Raw genomic sequence first — 21,841 nt, 5'->3', positions numbered from 1 at the left:
AGCCTCGTGTCTGAGTAGGAGGATACAAGCTTGGCACACCTATTTTTGGGCAGTTTCTTCCTGCCACTGAAAAACATCCCCACAGTATGATGCTACCACCACAATGCTTCACAGTAGGGATGGTACTGGCCAGGTGATGAGCAGAGCCTGGTTTCCTCCAGACATGACGCCATTCAGGCCAAAGAGTGCAATCTTTGTTTCATCAGACCAGATAATTTTGTTTCTCATGGTCTGAGATCCTTCAGGCGGGGCTGTCATGTGCCTTTTACTGAGGAGTGGCTTCTGTCTGGCCTCTCTACCATCCAGGCCTGATTGGTGGAGGGCTGCAGAGATGGTTTTTCTTCTGGAAGGTTCTCCTCTCTCCGCAGAGAAACAGTGGAGTTCTGTCAGAGTGACCATCGGGGTTCTTGGTCACCTCCCTGACTAAGACCCTTCTCCACCGATCGCTCAGTTTGGCCGGGCGGCCCGCTCTAGGAAGAGTCCTGGTGGTTCCAAACTTCTTCCATTTACAGATGATGGAGACCACTGTGCTCATTGGGACCTTCAATGCTCCAGAAATGTTTCTGTGCCCTTCCCCCGATCTGTGCCTCCATACAGTCCTGTCTCCGAGGTCTACAGATAGTTCCTTGGACTTCAGAAACATCTGAAGGATGATCAGTGGAAACAGGAGGAACCCGAGATCAATTCTGAGTGTCATGGCAAAGACTGTGACACTTCTGTACATGGGAGGAGCCCCTGATGCTTATCTACATGGGAGGAGCCCCTGATGCTTATCTACATGGGAGGAGCCCCTGATGCTTATCGTCATGGGAGGAGCCCCGCGATCAATTCTGAGGGTCATGGGAGGAGCCCCGCATCAATTCTGAGCGTCATGGGAGGAGCCTGGCGATCAATTCTGAGCGTCATGGGAGGAGCCCCGCGATCAATTCTAAGCGTCATGGGAGGAGCCTGCGATCAATTCTAAGCGTCATGGGAGGAGCCCCGCGATTCCCCATGTAATAGAGCTACATAATTCTGGCAAAAATGAGAATCACAATTTTTGAAAGGCATTCCTTAGAGGGTTAATAATACAACAGGCGGCAGGGATTAAGAGAAATTCTAGGAAATGGGAAGAGAGTATCAGAGAGGAAGTGGTGGAGGCTTAAAAACAATATGTGGAAGACCCAACCCCTGAAAAACAGGAGAGATGGCTAAAGCCCCGTACACACGAGAGGACTTATGTCCGACAGACTTCCAAAGGAGTTCTGCCGGAGTTCCGACGGAGTTCTGACAGACTTTTCGGCCGAACGGACTTGGCCACACACGATCACACTAAACTCCGACGGATTCGAACGTGATGACGTACGACCCGACTCGAATAAGGAAGTTCATAGCCAGTAGCCAATAGCTGCCCTAGCGTCGGTTTTAGTCCGTCGGAGTAGCATACACACGAGCGGATTTTTCTAAGGGGACCGGGTCCGGCGGAGTTCCGTCGGGAAAATTTGAAGCATGTTCCATATTCTAAAGTCCTTCGGACTTTGGTGAGTCAAAAGTCCGTTGCAGCCCACACACGATCGAATAGTCTGACGGAATCAGTCCTTCGGACTTTGGATGTTGAAAAGTCCGCTCGTGTGTACGCGGCATTAGAAGCCAGCAGAGATATAGAAATGTTGTCTCTGAAATTCTGGACTCATTTAGGCAGTATTATTCAAAGCTATACAAATCTAGACAGAAAGAGGAGAGGGGGGATGGGATCGATTTTTTGAAGGGATAGAAATGCCAACACTGTCACAACAAGCGAAAGAAGAACTAGAGAGCCCCATAACCCTGGAGGAAGTACAGTGCGCTGTGGCCGGGATGGCCAATCAGAAGTCTCCAGGACCAGATGGTCTTCCAGTAGAAATTTATAGACGGTATGGGGAGGTGCTTATCCCAGAACTATTGAAGGTACTGGAGGATGTGGTATCAGGAGGGGGGCTGCCTATTTCAATGTCAGAAGCCACCATAATAGTGCTGCCAAAAGAAGGGAAAGACCCGAAGGACACTGCATCGTATAGGCCAATATCATTGTTGTGCTCTGATGCCAAAATACTTACAAAAGTATTGGCAGCAAGGGTGAATAGACATATACAAAAACGTATAGACCCAGATCACTCTGGGTTTATAGTGAATAGGGCCACCAGTGTTAACATCAGGAGGGTGTATTTAAACTTACAGATTCCGAAGCTAAACATGGGGTCGCGGGCCATAGTATCTCTAGATGCCGCTAAAGCTTTTGATAGCTTGGAGTGGGGGTATCTATGGCGGGCTCTGGAGATGTTTGGGCTCGGACCCACCTTTATAGGTTGGGTAAAAGCACTTTATAGGACCCCTAGAGCAAAACTAAAAATGAACAACATGTACTCTGACCCGATAGAACTTGAGAGGGGCACATGACAGGCATGTCCCCTGTCGCCCATTGTTCGCTTTGGCAATTGAACCATTAGAGCAGCAGGGGTGATACAGGGATTTAAAAGAGAAGCGGGTGAAGACAGGATTGCATTATACGCAGATGATATCCTGTTCTTTCTTGGGGATATAGATGTATCCTTAGTGATGGCCATGAATATAGTGGAAAACTTCGGACGGATATCGGGGTTGGTAATTAATTGGGAGAAGTCTGCATTGCTGCCGGTAGACCCAATAAGCTCTCTGCCGCCTGCAGCTCAACTGCGGGTGGTAGACAGAAGGAAATACTTGGGAATATGGCTAACAAGGGACCCAAACCAATACATAAAAGATAATCTTGCTCCCCTCCTGTTTAGATTTAGTCAGAAGCGGGACATTTGGAAACATTTACCTTTGTCAGAAGCTGGTAGAATTAATTAAAATGGTCTGGATGCCCCAGTTGTTGTATTATTTACACAACGCCCCAGTTTGGATAAGAATGGAATGGTTCAAAAAGATCTAAAATTTATTTAGGGAATATGGAAGAGACAACACTAAATGTCCAAGATGTCAAGAAACTGGGGATTTGATACATACGATGTGGAAGTGCCCAAAATTATTTAGGTACTGGACAGGAATAGTGGAAGTTATTAACAATACTTTTGGGACCATGCTTAACCCGGGGGGAGGAGATATGCTTATTGGGAAAAATAGAAGACAGGAAGATGGCGGGAAAAGTTAAAATAGCAGTGATAAGGGGCCTATTTCAGGCACGAAAGTTAATAGCCCAGAACTGGCAATCGGTAAGATCCCCCCACGTGTGAAGAATGGATGATACTATATAAAAGTGATATACACTAGAAGAAGGAACTTTGGTGGTTTTTTTAAAGTTGTGGACACCATGGGTGGATAAAATGGGTTGTCCACCATAAAGGGTATCAATGGGCACATGGCAAGAGAGAATTAAACACTGAGGGGATGATATCAGGAAGGGAGAATAGATTAGAAGGGTGACAAAGTAATCTATGTGAGGGAAAGGATAATGGTAATATATTTATTGTTTACGAATTTCACAAAAAATTAAGGCACAGTAAAAAGGTGGTTGAAAGATAAGGCACTAGGAGGGAAAGGGGGGGGAGGGGTTTAAAGGGTTATAGAAAGAATAATGTATGTAGGGAGCTATTATTGTGACACTGATGGAATTGTGTAAGATCTCTTGGTAGTTTCTTTATTCTTGTTAACGGTAAGTACATTTTATAAAATAAAAAGATTTAATAAAAAAATAAAAATAAAAAAATAAAAAGTATGAGATGATGGGAGTGATGATCATAGAGAGGAGAGAGGTGAAGTACAGAACAATGAGGAGGAGATCAGGATCACACACAGGTAGAAGTATGAGATGATGGGGGTGATGATCATAGAGAGGAGAGAGGTGAAGTACAGAACAATGAGGAGGAGATCAGGGTCACACACAGGTAGAAGTATGAGATGATGAGAGTGATGATCATAGAGAGGAGAGAGGTGAAGTACAGAACAATGAGGAGGAGATCAGGGTCACACACAGGTAGAAGTATGAGATGATGGGGGTGATGATCATAGAGAGGAGAGAGGTGAAGTACAGAACAATGAGGAGGAGATCAGGGTCACACACAGGTAGAAGTATGAGATGATGGGAGTGATGATCATAGAGAGGAGACGGGTGATGTACAGAACAATGAGGAGGAGATCAGGGTCACACACAGGTAGAAGTATGAGATGATGGGAGTGATGATCATAGAGAGGAGACGGGTGATGTACAGAACAATGAAGAGGAGATCAGGGTCACACACAGGTAGAAGTATGAGATGATGGGAGTGATGATCATAGAGAGGAGAGAGGTGAAGTACAGAACAATGAGGAGGAGATCAGGATCACACACAGGTAGAAGTATGAGATGATGGGGGTGATGATCATAGAGAGGAGAGAGGTGATGTACAGAACAATGAGGAGGAGATCAGGATCACACACAGGTAGAAGTAACCAATCAGTATGTAGGAGGCGGAGTCACACCTCTGACTCTCTGATGACAGGTATACAGAGGAAGTGATATATACTCTGTTATATCTGATCAGGAAAGATGTCGGTGAGTATTGAGGGTGAGATTTTCTTTATAGACATCACTGGCCGTCGCCGGGACCCACCTGGAGGAGGAGTATAGGGGATTATTATAGAGGAATTCTTCTTACACACTTCATTATACACAACACAGGTCAGAGTCACATCATTTTCGGGTCGGGGGTTCGGAGTACGATTGTTTGTTGCCCACGGATTCTGTCTGGTTAAACCATTTATAGGTGACACCCGGAGTGGAGCTTTCACAGTATAGTACAATATTCTCCTCAGTAGATTGATCGGTGATGTTGGGCTCATCAGGACAAGCTGAAAGAAAAGAATATGACATGAGGATGAGATCTCCATCACCCGCTCCATCTATACCCAGACTTCCTTCCTTCCCTCTGTGGAGTACATTTCATGTCTATGGAGAAGCTGGCATAATGGGATCTGTAAAGCAACATCCCGACCTTTACAACCCAGAGGAACCCTTGAAATTATTCTCAGGTCTTGGAGAATCTGTGATAAAACAAAACTATTGTAGGTGATTAAGGAAAACGCACATCCAGACAATGGCTGGCGGTTGGTGTCCTGCAGTCATCAAGTGGTATCGGTCCTGGACCAGCCAACGGGAGGTCAATCAGTCACAGTTCATAGAACTCCTAGAGCAGAGATCTCCAAACTACGGCCTTCCAGCTGTTGAAGAACATCCCATGATGCATTGTAAGACTCCGACATTCACAGACATGACCGGGCATGATGGGAATTGTAGTTCCTGAACAACTGGAGGGCCATAGTTTGGAGACCCCGGCTCAGTCTAGAGGAACTCCTAAAGGTTCCATGGAGGCTGGGCTGACAATGGCGGCTCCAATCCCATCCACAAAAAAAACAACACACTCACACCATTCCCCTCCATTCAGGTGGATCGGATCAAGGGCAGTCGGGTGTATACAGATAGCCAATCCATTTACAAACGATTGCCCATACAGCAGAGCAGGCCGTGTCCAGGTCAGCTCTACATAATCTGAATGGACACAGATCCGCCATTTGCCTGCTCAGCGGACAGATCACCCACTCAGCAAAGCGGACTCCGCCCTCTGTGGGAGGGGCCTTCATACTTCTGTCAGGTTATTATTACTGTGATTCCATTGGGGAGATTCTTCCTCACTTCCTGTCACAGTGACACCTCCGCAGTAAGGCTGCATTCACACCTGAGCATAGCGTCTGAGTGCTTTTCACCATTTTTCAGCTGTCATTTATTTTTTTTCTTTATCAGGCAGTAGAGAAAACTATTATCTGTTGCATAATTTGTTGCTAGGTTTTCCAGCATGTCTCAGTGTTTTTTTATTTTTTTATTATTACTTGGGTATTGGGTGCTCAACCTGCGGCCCTCCAGCTGTTACAGAACTACAAGTCCCATCATGCCTCTGCCTGGGGGAGTCATGCGTGTAACTGTCAGCCTTGTAATGCCTCATGGGACTTGTAGTTCCACAACAGCTGGAGGACAGGAGCCGTGGCTCGGCTTGGGCGCCCCCCCATAGAAAGCTGCATGCTGTGGGAGTGGGGGCACTCAACAGGTGGGAGGGGCCAGGAGAGCAGAAGAGGGACCCCAGAAGAGGAGGATCGGGGGGCTGCTCTGTGCAAATCCAATTACAGAGCAGGCAAGTAGAACATGTTTTTTTGTGTTTTTCTTTTAAAAAAATGAGAGTTTACAATCTCTTTAACCCCCCCTTACCCTAATGAAATAAACAAAACATAGAAAATAAAAGCTGAAATCCCTAGCAACAGATGATAGTTTTCTCTAAAGACTAATAAAAATGCCAAAAGCTCAAAAAGTCACGCAAAAAAAAAAAACATGTGAAACCCCACCAGAAAACAACGCTCAGGTGTGAGCTCCGCCCGATATACGGCACCTGCCTGCAGGAAACATTGTAACCAGATCAATGTGATCACTTTACCTGCCGGTGGTCATAATGTTACGGCTGATCAGTGGAAAACAAAATGCTTTCCGTGGTATAGAGGGGATCACATAAGAGAAGTACATTGTTGGGGTTTTGATGCCTTTTCACCACTTGCCCCCCACATTATATTCACAGCGGACGGGCAGCACAGCCAGGTGATGTACTGGCACGTTTCCTGGCACAGGAACAACCCCCGGAGACACGCAGAGGCGCCATCCCATAACAATCACATGATTACAACGTAAACAAAACCGCCATGAATGGCTTCTATTCAGGACTGTTTGGCCCACAGGCTGTCACATGGTACCAGGACCAATCACAGCACCCGGTACCATGTGATTACTTGTAGCCAATGGTAAAGACTTACCTCGTACAGTGAGGGTTATATCTGTGTACTGATAAATACTATTCACCAACACCTCCGCCCTGTAGAACCCGGAGTCCTCTGTAGTCAGGTTCTTTATGGTCAGCCTTCCATTGGTTCTATCAATAGTCGCTCTGTCCTGAAGACGGTAAAATATGGGCTCATCCTGGGAGTTCAGCTCCATGTCCACCAGCTTGTCACCATTTATCTTCCAGTTGATCTCTGTGGGATTTCCGGTGTATTTTGGCTCCAGAGTGACTTCACTTCCCACCAATTTTAGGACTGTTTGTTGAGCTGCAGAGAGAGGAGGAAAGAGTTAAATTGTGTACAGAACACAGGATGATGGGGGGAGGGGCTACACCTACATATCAGGAGGATTTGTGGGGGGGGGGGGCTGCCAGCATTGCAGCACCGGGGTCCTGAGCTCAGTGTGTATGAGATACGTCAGCCAACCATCACCCTCTATATGGTATATACAGATCTTCTAGGCCAGGGGGGGTCTCAAACTGGCGGCCCTCCAGCTGTTGCAAAACTACAAGTCCCAGGAGGCATTGCAAGGCTGACAGTTACAAGCATGACTCCCCGGGAAGAGGTATGATGGGACTTGTGTTTTCACAGACATCTGGAGGGCCGCCAGGTTGAGACCGCTAACCTAGGCGGTATACGCCGATCCGGAAAGTATTCACAGCGCTTCACTTGTTCCACATTTTTGCTATGTTGTAGCCCTTATTCCAATATGGATTCAATTCATTATTGTCCTCAAAAATTCACAAAACAATCCGATAATGACAACGTGAGAGAATTTTGCTTTATTAAAAAAAGGAAAGAAATCCCAATGAAAAAAGGAGCACAGGCTCCCCCCCCATGTACACAATGAACACAGCCCCCCCCCCCCCATGTACACAATGAACACAGCCCCCCCCATGTACACAATGAACACAGCCCCCCCCCCCCCATGTACACAATGAACACAGCCCCCCCCATGTACACAATGAACACAGCCCCCCCCATGTACACAATGAACACAGTCCCCCCATGTACACAATGAACACAGCCCCCCCATGTACACAATGAACACAGCCCCCCCCCCATGTACACAATGAACACAGCCCCCCCCCCCCATGTACACAATGAACACAGCCCCCCCCCCCCATGTACACAATGAACACAGCCCCCCCCCCCCCTGTACACAATGAACACAGCCCCCCCCCCCCATGTACACAATGAACACAGCCCCCCCCCCCCCCCCATGTACACAATGAACACAGCCCCCCCCCCCCCATGTACACAATGAACACAGCCCCCCCCCCCCCCCCCCCATGTACACAATGAACACAGCCCCCCCCCCCCCCCCCCCATGTACACAATGAACACAGCCCCCCCCCCCCCCCCCCCATGTACACAATGAACACAGCCCCCCCCCCCCCCATGTACACAATGAACACAGCCCCCCCACCCCCCATGTACACAATGAACACAGCCCCCCCACCCCCCATGTACACAATGAACACAGCCCCCCCACCCCCCATGTACACAATGAACACAGCCCCCCCATGTACACAATGAACACAGCCCCCCATGTACACAATGAACACAGTCCCCCACCCCCCATGTACACAATGAACACAGCCCCCCCATGTACACAATGAACACAGCCCCCCCCCCATGTACACAATGAACACAGCCCCCCCCCCCCATGTACACAATGAACACAGCCCCCCCCCCATGTACACAATGAACACAGCCCCCCCCGTGTACACAATGATCACAGCCCCCCCCCCCCCTGTACACAATGATCACAGCCCCCCCCTGTACACAATGAACACAGCCCCCCCCCCCCGTGTACACAATGATCACAGCCCCCCCCTCGTGTACACAATGATCACAGGCTCCCCCCCCATGTACACAATGATCACAGGCTCCCCCCCTCGTGTACACAATGATCACAGGCTCCCCCCCCCCATGTACACAATGATCACAGGCTCCCCCCCCCCCATGTACACAATGATCACAGGCTCCCCCCCCCCATGTACACAATGATCACAGGCTCCCCCCCCCATGTACACAATGATCACAGGCTCCCCCCCCCCCATGTACACAATGATCACAGGCTCCCCCCCCCCATGTACACAATGATCACAGGCTCCCCCCCCCCCCATGTACACAATAATCACAGGCTCCCCCCCCCATGTACACAATGATCACAGGCTCCCCCCCCCCATGTACACAATGATCACAGGCTCCCCCCCCCCCCCATGTACACAATGATCACAGGCTCCCCCCCCCCCCCATGTACACAATGATCACAGGCTCCCCCCCCCCCATGTACACAATGATCACAGGCTCCCCCCCCCCCATGTACACAATGATCACAGGCTCCCCCCCCCCCATGTACACAATGATCACAGGCTCCCCCCCCCCCCATGTACACAATGATCACAGGCTCCCCCCCCCCATGTACACAATGATCACAGCCCCCCCCCCCCGTGTACACAATGAACACAGCCCCCCCCCCCCCCGTGTACACAATGAACACAGCCCCCCCCCCCCCGTGTACACAATGATCACAGCCCCCCCCCCCCCCTGTACACAATGATCACAGCCCCCCCCCCCCCTGTACACAATGATCACAGCCCCCCCCCCCCTGTACACAATGATCACAGCCCCCCCCCCCATGTACACAATCAACACAGCCCCCCCCCCCCCCGTGTACACAATGATCACAGCCCCCCCCTCGTGTACACAATGATCACAGGCTCCCCCCCCCCCCCATGTACACAATGATCACAGGCTCCCCCCCCCCATGTACACAATGATCACAGCCCCCCCCCCATGTACACAATGAACACAGCCCCCCCCCCCCCGTGTACACAATGAACACAGCCCCCCCCCCCCGTGTACACAATGAACACAGCCCCCCCCCCCCCGTGTACACAATGATCACAGCCCCCCCCCCCCCCTGTACACAATGATCACAGCCCCCCCCCCCCTGTACACAATGATCACAGCCCCCCCCCCCCCCCTGTACACAATGATCACAGCCCCCCCCCCCCCCATGTACACAATCAACACAGCCCCCCCCCCCCGTGTACACAATGATCACAGCCCCCCCCTCGTGTACACAATGATCACAGGCTCCCCCCCCCCCCGTGTACACAATGATCACAGGCTCCCCCCCCCCCCGTGTACACAATGATCACAGGCTCCCCCCCCCCCGTGTACACAATGATCACAGGCTCCCCCCCCCCCCCATGTACACAATGATCACAGGCTCCCCCCCCATGTACACAATGATCACAGGCTCCCCCCCCCATGTACACAATGATCACAGGCTCCCCCCCCCATGTACACAATGATCACAGGCTCCCCCCCCCCCATGTACACAATGATCACAGGCTCCCCCCCCATGTACACAATGATCACAGGCTCCCCCCCCCCCCCGTGTACACAATGATCACAGGCCCCCCCCCCCCATGTACACAATGATCACAGGCTCACCCCCCATGTACACAATGATCACAGGCTCCCCCCCCATGTACACAATGATCACAGGCTCCCCCCCCCCATGTACACAATGATCACAGGCTCACCCCCCATGTACACAATGATCACAGGCCTCCTCCCGCCCCCATGTACACAAGGATCACAGGCCTCCTCCCGCCCCCATGTACACAAGGATCACAGGCTCCTCCCCCCCCCCCATGTACACAAGGATCACAGGCTCCCCCCCCCCATTTACACAAGGATCACAGCCTTTGCTCAATACTTTGGCACCAATTAGAGCATCAAGTCATTTTGGAGGATGATGCTACAAACGCGGCACTCCTATTTTTGGGCAGTTTCTCCCTGTCACTGAAAAACATCCCCACAGCATGATGCTGCCACCACCATGCTTCACAGTAGGGATGGTACTGGCCGGGTGATGAGCAGAGCCTGGTTTCCTCCAGACATGACGCTATTCAGGCCAAAGAGATCAATCTTTGTTTCATCACAGCAGAGAATTTTGTTTCTCGTGGTCTGAGATCCTTCAGGTGTCTTTTGGCAAACTCCAGGCGGACTGTCATGTGCCTTTTACTGAGGAGTGGCTTCTGTCTGACCACCTTACCATACAGGCCTGATTGGTGGAGGGCTGCAGAGATGATTGTTCTTCTGGAAGGTTCTCCTCTCTCCACAGAGAAACATTGGAGCTCTGTCAGAGTGACCATCGGGGTTCCTGGTCACCTCCCCGATTATGATCCTTCTCCCCCGATCACTGAGTTTGGCCGGGTGGCCCGTTCTAGGAAGAGTCCTTGTGGTTCCAAACTTCTTCCATTTACAGATGGAGGTCACTGTGCTCATTGGGACCTTCAATGCTGCAGAAATGTTTCTGTGCCCTTCCCCCGATCTGTGCCTCCATACAATCCTGTCTCCGAGGTCTACAGACAATTCCTTGGACTTCAGAAACATCTGAAGGATGATCAGTGGAAACCGGAGGAACCCGAGATCAATTCTGAGCGTCATGGGAGGAGCCCTGCGATCAATTCTGAGCGTCATGGGAGGAGCCCTGCGATCAATTCTGAGCGTCATGGGAGGAGCCCTGCGATCAATTCTGAGCGTCATGGGAGGAGCCCTGCCATCAATTCTGAGCGTCATGGGAGGAGCCCCGCCATCAATTCTGAGCGTCATGGGAGGAGCCCTGCGATCAATTCTGAGCGTCATGGGAGGAGCCCCGCGATCAATTCTGAGCGTCATGGGAGGAGCCCCGCGATCAATTCTGAGCGTCATGGGAGGAGCCCCGCGATCAATTCTGAGCGTCATGGGAGGAGCCCCGCGATCAATTCTGAGCGGCATGGCAAAGGCTGTGATACTTGTGTACATGGGAGGAGCCTGCGATCAATTCTGAGCGTCATGGGAGGAGCCCTGCGCTCAATTCTGAGCGTCATGGGAGGAGCCCTGCGATCAATTCTGAGCGTCATGGGAGGAGCCCTGCGATCACTTCTGGAGCGTCATTGGAGGAGCCCCGCGATCAATTCTGAGCGTCATGGGAGGAGCCCTGCGATCAATTCTGAGCGTCATGGGAGGAGCCCTGCGATCAATTCTGAGCGTCATGGGAGGAGCCCTGCGATCAATTCTGAGCGTCATGGGAGGAGCCCCGCGATCAATTCTGAGCGTCATGGGAGGAGCCCCGCGATCAATTCTGAGCGTCATGGGAGGAGCCCTGCGATCACTTCTGGAGCGTCATGGGAGGAGCCCCGCCATCAATTCTGAGCGTCATGGGAGGAGCCCCGCGATCAATTCTGAGCGTCATGGGAGGAGCCCCGCGATCAATTCTGAGCGTCATGGGAGGAGCCCCGCGATCAATTCTGAGCGGCATGGCAAAGGCTGTGATACTTGTGTACATGGGAGGAGCCTGCGATCAATTCTGAGCGTCATGGGAGGAGCCCTGCGCTCAATTCTGAGCGTCATGGGAGGAGCCCTGCGATCAATTCTGAGCGTCATGGGAGGAGCCCTGCGATCACTTCTGGAGCGTCATTGGAGGAGCCCCGCGATCAATTCTGAGCGTCATGGGAGGAGCCCTGCGATCAATTCTGAGCGTCATGGGAGGAGCCCTGCGATCAATTCTGAGCGTCATGGGAGGAGCCCCGCGATCAATTCTGAGCGTCATGGGAGGAGCCCTGCGATCACTTCTGGAGCGTCATGGGAGGAGCCCCGCGATCAATTCTGAGCGTCATGGGAGGAGCCCTGCGATCAATTCTGAGCGTCATGGGAGGAGCCTGTGATCCCCATGTAATAGAGCTACATAATTCTGGCAAAAATTAGAATCACAATTTTTTTTGCTTAGAATAAAAAAAAGGACCACGATTCTCGCAATGTAAAATGTTTCACATTATATAAAAAATTCAAAAAAAAATAAACAGTAAAGTTATCCCTTTTTAAAAAAAAATAAATTAAATTAAAAAATAAAAAGTAATTTTTGCAACAAAATTGCATTAAAAAGACCGCTGGGCAAATACAGTGTGACATAAAATATTGCAACAACCACCATTTTATTCTCTCTAGGGTGTATAAAAAAAAAATATATATTTATATATATATATATATATATATATATATATATATTGTTGGGGGGGGGTCTCCTATAAACAACACGGGCCCCAGTACACAGCAGAAGGGCCAATATAGGCACCGCGGGCATTGAGTAAAAGGGCCCCCATACGGAACACTCACCCCGGGCACCGAGTAATACCCCCAGGAGGGTGAATAAGACTGTCAGCCTCCAGTAACCAGACATCTTCATCCGACACAAACACCCTCATACTTCCGGCAGAGCTCCGGATGTGACGTCAGAACGAAAGCGAAACTAGAAAGACGCTCCTGAGAGACTCCGTCCCTCCCTGTGTGTAAACCGAAAGACCCCGCCCCTCCCCGAAGTACACAGAGAGACCCCGCCCCTCCCCGAAGTACACAGAGAGACCCCGCCCCTCCCCGAAGTACACAGAGAGACCCCGCCCCTCCCCGAAGTACACAGAGAGACCCCGCCCCTCCCCGAAGTACACAGAGAGACCCCGCCCCTCACTGAAGTACACAGAGAGACAGAGGGGCGGCGATGGCCTCTGTCACTCTCCGGTGAGGAGGAGATGACTACATGTCATCTATAGATTATATATACCCCTCCCCCCACCTCATTATCACAACCTCAGACCTTATTATCATTGGTGGGGGAGGGAGGAGAGTGATATTTTTGTTGGGGAGGGGGATCTTTGCTGGTGGTGGAGGAGGTGATCTTTGTTGGGGAGGGGGATCGTTGCTGGTGGTGGAGGAGGTGATCTTTGTTGGGGAGGGGATCTTTGCTGGTGGTGGAGGAGGTGATCTTTGTTGGGGAGGGGGATCGTTGCTGGTGGTGGAGGAGGTGATCTTTGTTGGGGAGGGGGATCTTTGCTGGTGGTGGAGGAGGTGATCTTTGTTGGGGAGGGGGGTCGTTGCTGGTGGTGGAGGAGGTGATCTTTGTTGGGGAGGGGGGTCGTTGCTGGTGGTGGAGGAGGTGATCTTTGTTGGGGAGGGGGATCGTTGCTGGTGGTGGAGGAGGTGATCTTTGTTGGGGAGGGGGTCGTTGCTGGTGGTGGAGGAGGTGATCTTTGTTGGGGAGGGGGGTCGTTGCTGGTGGTGGAGGAGGTGATCTTTGTTGGGGAGGGGATCTTTGCTGGTGGTGGAGGAGGTGATCTTTGTTGGGGAGGGGGGTCGTTGCTGGTGGTGGAGGAGGTGATCTTTGTTGGGGAGGGGGGTCGTTGCTGGTGGTGGAGGAGGTGATCTTTGTTGGGGAGGGGATCTTTGCTGGTGGTGGAGGAGGTGATCTTTGTTGGGGAGGGGATCTTTGCTGGTGGTGGAGGAGGTGATCTTTGTTGGGGAGGGGGATCTTTGCTGGTGGTGGAGGAGGTGATCTTTGTTGGGGAGGGGGATCTTTGCTGGTGGTGGAGGAGGTGATCTTTGTTGGGGAGGGGGGTCGTTGCTGGTGGTGGAGGAGATGATCTTTGTTGGGGAGGGGGGTCGTTGCTGGTGGTGGAGGAGGTGATCTTTGTTGGGGAGGGGGGTCGTTGCTGGTGGTGGAGGAGGTGATCTTTGTTGGGGAGGGGGATCGTTGCTGGTGGTGGAGGAGGTGATCTTTGTTGGGGAGGGGGATCGTTGCTGGTGGTGGAGGAGGTGATCTTTGTTGGGGAGGGGGATCTTTGCTGGTGGTGGAGGAGGTGATCTTTGTTGGGGAGGGGGGTCGTTGCTGGTGGTGGAGGAGATGATCTTTGTTGGGGAGGGGGGTCGTTGCTGGTGGTGGAGGAGGTGATCTTTGTTGGGGAGGGGGATCGTTGCTGGTGGTGGAGGAGGTGATCTTTGTTGGGAAAGGGGATCGTTGCTGGTGGTGGAGGAGGTGATCTTTGTTGGGGAGGGGGATCTTTGCTGGTGGTGGAGGAGGTGATCTTTGTTGGGGAGGGGATCTTTGCTGGTGGTGGAGGAGGTGATCTTTGTTGGGGAGGGGGATCTTTGCTGGTGGTGGAGGAGGTGATCTTTGTTGGGGAGGGAGATCTTTGCTGGTGGTGGAGGAGGTGATCTTTGTTGGGGAGGGGGATCGTTGCTGGTGGTGGAGGAGGTGATCTTTGTTGGGGAGGGGGATCTTTGCTGGTGGTGGAGGAGGTGATCTTTGTTGGGGAGGGGGGTCGTTGCTGGTGGTGGAGGAGATGATCTTTGTTGGGGAGGGGGGTCGTTGCTGGTGGTGGAGGAGGTGATCTTTGTTGGGGAGGGGGATCGTTGCTGGTGGTGGAGGAGGTGATCTTTGTTGGGGAGGGGGATCGTTGCTGGTGGTGGAGGAGGTGATCTTTGTTGGGGAGGGGGATCTTTGCTGGTGGTGGAGGAGGTGATCTTTGTTGGGGAGGGGGGTCGTTGCTGGTGGTGGAGGAGATGATCTTTGTTGGGGAGGGGGGTCGTTGCTGGTGGTGGAGGAGGTGATCTTTGTTGGGGAGGGGGATCGTTGCTGGTGGTGGAGGAGGTGATCTTTGTTGGGAAAGGGGATCGTTGCTGGTGGTGGAGGAGGTGATCTTTGTTGGGGAGGGAGATCTTTGCTGGTGGTGGAGGAGGTGATCTTTGTTGGGGAGGGGGATCTTTGCTGGTGGTGGAGGAGGTGATCTTTGTTGGGGAGGGGATCTTTGCTGGTGGTGGAGGAGGTGATCTTTGTTGGGGAGGGGGATCTTTGCTGGTGGTGGAGGAGGTGATCTTTGTTGGGGAGGGAGATCTTTGCTGGTGGTGGAGGAGGTGATCTTTGTTGGGGAGGGGGATCGTTGCTGGTGGTGGAGGAGGTGATCTTTGTTGGGGAGGGGGATCTTTGCTGGTGGTGGAGGAGGTGATCTTTGTTGGGGAGGGGGGTCGTTGCTGGTGGTGGAGGAGATGATCTTTGTTGGGGAGGGGGGTCGTTGCTGGTGGTGGAGGAGGTGATCTTTGTTGGGGAGGGGGATCGTTGCTGGTGGTGGAGGAGGTGATCTTTGTTGGGGAGGGGGATCGTTGCTGGTGGTGGAGGAGGTGATCTTTGTTGGGGAGGGGGATCGTTGCTGGTGGTGGAGGAGATGATCTTTGTTGGGGAGGGGGATGTTTGCTGGTGGTGGAGGAGGTGATCTTTGTTGGGGAGGGGGATCGTTGCTGGTGGTGGAGGAGGTGATCTTTGTTGGGGAGGGGGATCGTTGCTGGTGGTGGAGGAGGTGATCTTTGTTGGGGAGGGGGATCGTTGCTGGTGGTGGAGGAGATGATCTTTGTTGGGGAGGGGGATGTTTGCTGGTGGTGGAGGAGGTGATCTTTGTTGGGGAGGGGGATCGTTGCTGGTGGTGGAGGAGGTGATCTTTGTTGGGGAGGGGGATCGTTGCTGGTGGTGGAGGAGGTGATCTTTGTTGGGGAGGGGGATCGTTGCTGGTGGTGGAGGAGGTGATCTTTGTTGGGGAGGGGGGTCGTTGCTGGTGGTGGAGGAGGTGATCTTTGTTGGGAGAGATCTTTTGGTGATTCTGGGGAGTTACATAGTTAGTCAGGTTGAAAAAAGACACAAGTCCATCCAGTTCAACCAAAAAAAAAATATATATATATATAAATATCATACAATCCCATATACCCAATTCTATACCCACGGTTGATCCAGAGGAAGGCAAAAACCCCAGCAGAGCCATGATCCGATTTGCTAAAGCAGGGGAAAGATTCCTTCCTGATCCCCTGAGAGGCAATCGGATTTTCCCCGGATCAACTTTCCCTATAAATGTCACCCAGTTATATTCTGTACACTTAGGAAATAATCCAGGCCTTTCTTATAGTAATCCACTGAGCCGACCATAACCACCTCTGCAGGGAGTCTATTCCACATTTTCACAGCTCTTACTGTGAAGAAACCTTTCCGTATTTGGAGATTAAATATCTTTTCCTCCAGACATAAAGAGCGCCCCCTTGTCCTCTTTGTTGACTGTAAAGTGAATAACTCGACACCAAGTTCACTATATGGACCCCTTATATATTTGTACATGTTGATCATATCCCCCCTTAACCCTTTCCCGCCGAGCGTACGCAGATGTGCGTACTCGGCTTCCGGGGGGTATACCGGGATGATGTCCGCACCTGCAGGCATCATCCCGGTGCCGTTTTATTCAGCGGGCGATTGGCTATCCAGTCATAACAACCGATGTGGCTAAAAGCCGCTCGGCTGTTATGCCGGAGGAGCGGGAGGGGACGTCCCCCCCCCTCCCACCGCTGTTACCGGTGCTCCCGTTCGATCGGGAGCACCGATTCCTGCTGCGCTGCCTCCGGCCGCTGGGGAGGAACTGGAATGAAGTCGTAATCGGCGTCATTCCAGTCTCCTAATAGTAAACACGGAAGCGACGTCATGACGTCACTTCCCGTTTACTCGGCTGCCAATGGCGCCGGTTTAAAAAAAATATCCGGTATTCAGAATCGCCGTTTTCGGCGATCTGAATACATTGAAGTGTAAAGGAGGGGTGGGGGGGTCTTTTAGACCTCCGATCCCTCCATAAAGAGGACCTGTCACCACCTATTACTGTCACAAGGGATGTTTACATTCCTTGTGACAGCAATAAAAGTGATCAAATTTTGTAGTTTATTTTAAAATGACTAAATTGTTTAAAAAAATAAATAAAAAAATAAAAAAAAATTTTTTAAAGCGCCCGCCGTCCCCGCGAGCTCGCCAAGCAAAGAAAACGCATACGGAAGTCGCGCCCGCGTATGTAAACGGTGTTCAAATCACACATGTGAGGTATCGCCGCGATCGTCAGAGCGAGAGCAATAATTCTAGCACTAGACCTCCTCTGTAACGCTAACCTGGTAACCGTAAAAAATGTTGAAAGCGTCGCCTATTGAGATTTTTAGGTACCGTACTTTGTCGTCAATCCACAAGTGCGCGCAATTATAAAGTGTGACATGTTTGGTATCTATTTACTCGGCGTAACATTATCTTTCACATTATGCAAACAAAAATGGGATAATTTTACTGTTTTTTTTTTTTTTTAATTCATGAAAGTGTCCCTTTTCCCAAAAAGTTGCATTTAAAACACCGCTACGTAAATACCGTGTGACATAAAATATTGCAACAATCGCCGTTTTATTCTCTAGAGTCTCTGCTAAAAAATATATATATAATATTTGGGGGTTCCAAGTAATTTTCTAGTAGAAAATATGGATTTTAACTTGTAAACACCAAATTCCAAAAATAGGCTTAGTCATGAAAGGGTTAATCTCTTATCAAGAGAATAAATTCAGTTCCTCTAATCTTTCCTCATAGCTGAGCTCCTCCATGCCTCTTATCAGTTTGGTTGCCCTTCTCTGTACTTTCTCCAGTTCCCCGATATCCTTTTTGAGAACTGGAGCCCAAAACTGAACGGCATATTCCAGATGAGGTCTTACTAATGATTTGTACAGATGATATCTCTCTCTCTCTGGAGTCCATACCTCTCTAATACAGGAAAGGACTTTGCTCACTTTGGAAACCGCAGCTTGGCATTGCATGTTATTATTGAGCTTATGATCTACCAAAACCCCCCCAGATCCTTCTCCACTATGGATCCCCCCAGAACCTTCTCCACTATGGATCCCCCCAGATCCTTCTCCACCATGGATTCCCCCAGATCCTTCTCCACCATGGATCCCACCAGAACCTTCTCCACCATGGATCCCACCAGAACCTTCTCCACTATGGATCCCCCCAGATCCTTCTCCACTATGGATCCCCCCAGTTGTACTCCCCCTAGTATGTATGATGCATATTCTTAGCCCCGAAGTGCAGAACTTTACATTTCTCAACATTAAACCTCATCTGCCACATAGTCGCCCAATTAGACAGAGCATTGAGGTCGGCTTGTAAATTGGAGACATCCTGTAAGGAAGTTATTCCACTGCATAGCTCGGTGTCATCTGCAAAGACGGAAATGTTACTTTTGATCCCAGACCCAATATCATTTATAAAGATATTAAAAAGTAAGGGTCCCAGCACTGAACCTTGGGGTACACCACTGATAACCTCAGACCATTCAGAGTAAGAATCATTAACCACGACTCTCTGAATTCTGTCTTTTAGTCAGTTTTCTATCCATTTACAAACTGATATTTCCAAACCTGTAGAGTTTACCTTACACATGAGCTGTGTGTGTGGAACTGTATCCAATGCTTTTGCAAAATCCAAGTATACCACGTTCACAGCCACCCCTCTGTCCAAGTATACCACGTCCACCGCCACACCTCTGTCCAAATATACCACGTCCACAGCCACCCGTCTGTCCATGTATACTACGTCATAAAAAGAAATCAGGTTTGTCTGACAACTTCTGTCTTTCATGAATACATGCTGTCTGTTGCTCAAAATATTTTTTTTCTGCAAGAACTCATCTATGTGATCTTTTATTAATCTCTCCAGTATCTTCCCAACTATAGAGAAGTTAAACTAACGGGTCTATAGTAACTTGGTAAAGACTTTGTTCCCTTTTTAAATATAGGCACCACATTTGCCCTGCGCCAATCCAGTGGTACTATTCCTGTCATTAATGAGTCCCTAAAAATTAGATACAATGGCTTTGAAATTACAGAGCTCAATTCTTTTAGGATCCGTGGGTGGATGCCATCAGGTCCAGGTGCTTTATCTACCTTCATTTTGTCCAAATATTTCTGGACCAGAACACTTTTGAGCCATTGTGGATTTGGGGCTGTGTCACTACCACCCCCATTATGGACATGAGCTCCCCCATGCTCCTTTATATACACAGAGCTGAAGAAAGTATTTAATAAGTTAGCCTCTCTTTGTCCCCAGTCACCCACTCCAGATTATTTTGCAAAGGGCCTACATGCTCAGACCTGACCTTTTTACTATTAATATATTTGAAGAATTTTTGGGGGTTTGTCCTACTATCTTTTGCAATCTGTCTTTCATTTTGAATTTTTGCATCCTTGATTTCCTTTTTACATATTCTGTTATATTCCTTGTAACATTTAAATGACACTAGCGTTCCTTTATTTTTATATTTTTTAAAAGCTCTTTTCTTATAGTTTATAGCTTTTTTAACTTTGGCCGTGAGCCACATAGGTTTTATTTTTAACCTTTTAAACGTATTGCCCATGGGAATATACTTTGTCGTGAAATCACAAACAGTCTTTTTGAAGAATTCCCATTTCTGTTCTGTGCCCATTGATGGCAATATTCTCTGCCAGTCTAAGTCCTGGAGAGCAGCCCTCATCCTTGGAAAATTTGCTCTCTTGAAATTAAGTGTTTTTATCTTTCCCGTATGTATTTCTTGCTTACAGCTAACATCAAATGAAATCATGTTATGGTCACTGCTACCCAGGTGTTCCTTTATCTGAACATTAGTAATACGCTCTGCATGGTTTGAGATTACCAGGTCCAACAGAGCTTCATTCCTAGTCGGGGCCTCAATAAACTGGACCATAAAATTGTCCTGTAATAGATTTATACATTTTTGCCCTTTAACTGTCCCAGCAGTGCCATTACTCCAGTCAATTTCTGGGTAGTTAAAATCCCCCATTATTATCACCGTCCCAGCCCCTGCAGCCCTTTCTATCTGTGCAAGGAGCTGAGTCTCCACCTCCTCATTAACATTGGGTGGTCTATAACAAACTCCAACGATTAACTTTGAACTACGCACATCTGTATGCAGTTCCACCCATAATGCTTCAGACTCATCACACTCTCCATCCACCAGGTCCTCTTTCTCACTCACTTTGAGATCCCTTCTCACATACAGACAGACCCCTCCACCTTTCCTTTTTACTCTGTCTTTCCAAAAGAGTGCATAGCCAGGAATATTAATAGCCCAGTCATGTGAGGAATAAAGCCAAGTTTCAGCAATACCGATTACATCATAGCTCTCCTGATGCACCAGAGCTTCCAACTCACCTATTTTGCTTGGCAGACTTCTGGCATTGGTGAACAAATATTTTAATGTATTAATATATTTTGACCGGTCACATACTATCCTCTTGGGTGTTCCAAGATTACAATTAGGACTTGCTACTATATTTACCTTGGGTTTATGTGCTTTGGTTACCCTACCACTAATGTCCCTAATATTACCCTCTGGAATATGCTCCACGCTGACTATCTCTATCTCTGAACCCACCCCCCCATCGCCTAGTTTAAAAACCCCTCTAACTTTTTGACCATCCTCAATCCCAATCTAAATGTTATTATTTTCTTTCATAAATCTGAACTTCAGACACAAAAACATTCATTGAAATAAATTCCCCAATTGCCACAAAGGATACAAATCCCCTTCATGTGCTGCAAACGTCTCTGCAAACCCAGATATGACCTTGTAAGAGTAGCTGTGACATCATCACTGCTCTGTATATAGCCTGTGCAGGCTCCACCCACTACAGAAAACTACAGGAGGGGGCGCAAGCAAGACCATTCACCCTGCACAAGTAGAGAGAGCAGAGCTGTGGGAGGGGCCAGAAGGCTCCACCCACTACAGAAAACGACAGAAGGGGCGGAGACAAGACCAATCCCCCTGCAGAAGGAGAGAGAGCTGTGGGAGGGGCTCAGAAGGCTCCACCCACTACATAAAAACTACAGGAGGGGGGTGGAGACAAGACCAGTCCCCCTGCACAAGGAGAGAGGGCAGCAGTGGGCGGTCTTTATTACAGGAAGTCTCACACGGGATGACTCCATAGATCTGGAAGAAATACACAAAGATCCCAGAGATTCCAGAAGAAGACACATGATGGACGTATTTAGATGAAATTTACTGATCTATTTACTGAACTTCGAAATGTTGGATTTTTTTCCATTAGACAAAATAGAACATTACTGGGCTATTTCTTCTGCAGGTTGAATGTCCTCCAGTCATTGGAACATAAAGTGAATCAGGAAAATATCACATTGTGGCCACTAGAGGGAGCTGATGAGAAATAAATACTTGTTTATAAGTGGCTCCCGTCACAACTATGACCTACAGCTCCATCTGGTGGCCATAAGGCGGTATTTTCCTGATTCACACTATCCTTTTAG

General features: G+C 49.6%; 1 protein-coding gene across 1 annotated transcript; it reads right to left on the bottom strand.

Moving 5' to 3' along the window:
• Positions 1-3,704: 3,704 nt before the first annotated feature.
• LOC143981575 (CD48 antigen-like) lies at positions 3,705-13,133 on the bottom strand. The gene is made up of 3 exons (XM_077479540.1): positions 13,030-13,133; positions 6,826-7,116; positions 3,705-4,824 (listed from the first exon to the last, which is right to left on the bottom strand). The coding sequence occupies exons 1-3, from the start codon at positions 13,097-13,099 to the stop codon at positions 4,667-4,669; spliced, it is 519 nt and encodes a 172-aa protein (XP_077335666.1). The 5' UTR covers positions 13,100-13,133; the 3' UTR covers positions 3,705-4,666.
• Between the last annotated feature and the right edge of the window lie 8,708 nt (positions 13,134-21,841).

This window comes from Lithobates pipiens, unplaced genomic scaffold (genome assembly GCF_037356315.1).
Source record: "Lithobates pipiens isolate NorthernLeopardFrog02 unplaced genomic scaffold, aLitPip1_a1.2 Scaffold_16, whole genome shotgun sequence".
Classification (NCBI taxonomy): Eukaryota; Metazoa; Chordata; class Amphibia; order Anura; family Ranidae; genus Lithobates; species Lithobates pipiens.
The sequence above is the reverse complement of the archived record's forward strand: the minus strand, read 5'-3'. Positions and strand labels throughout refer to the sequence as shown.

What these genes read in the sequence shown, in the direction of transcription:
- LOC143981575 (XM_077479540.1), bottom strand. Translation starts at nt 13,099, where the DNA reads ATGAAGATGTCTGGTTACTGGAGGCTGACAGTCTTATTCACCCTCCTG. An exon ending in GGTATTACTCGGTGCCCGGG is followed by an intron (nt 7,117 to 13,029) that starts GTGAGTGTTCCG and finishes CTCTCTCTGCAG; the next exon opens with CTCAACAAACAGTCCTAAAA. An exon ending in TATAACCCTCACTGTACGAG is followed by an intron (nt 4,825 to 6,825) that starts GTAAGTCTTTAC and finishes CTTTTCTTTCAG; the next exon opens with CTTGTCCTGATGAGCCCAAC.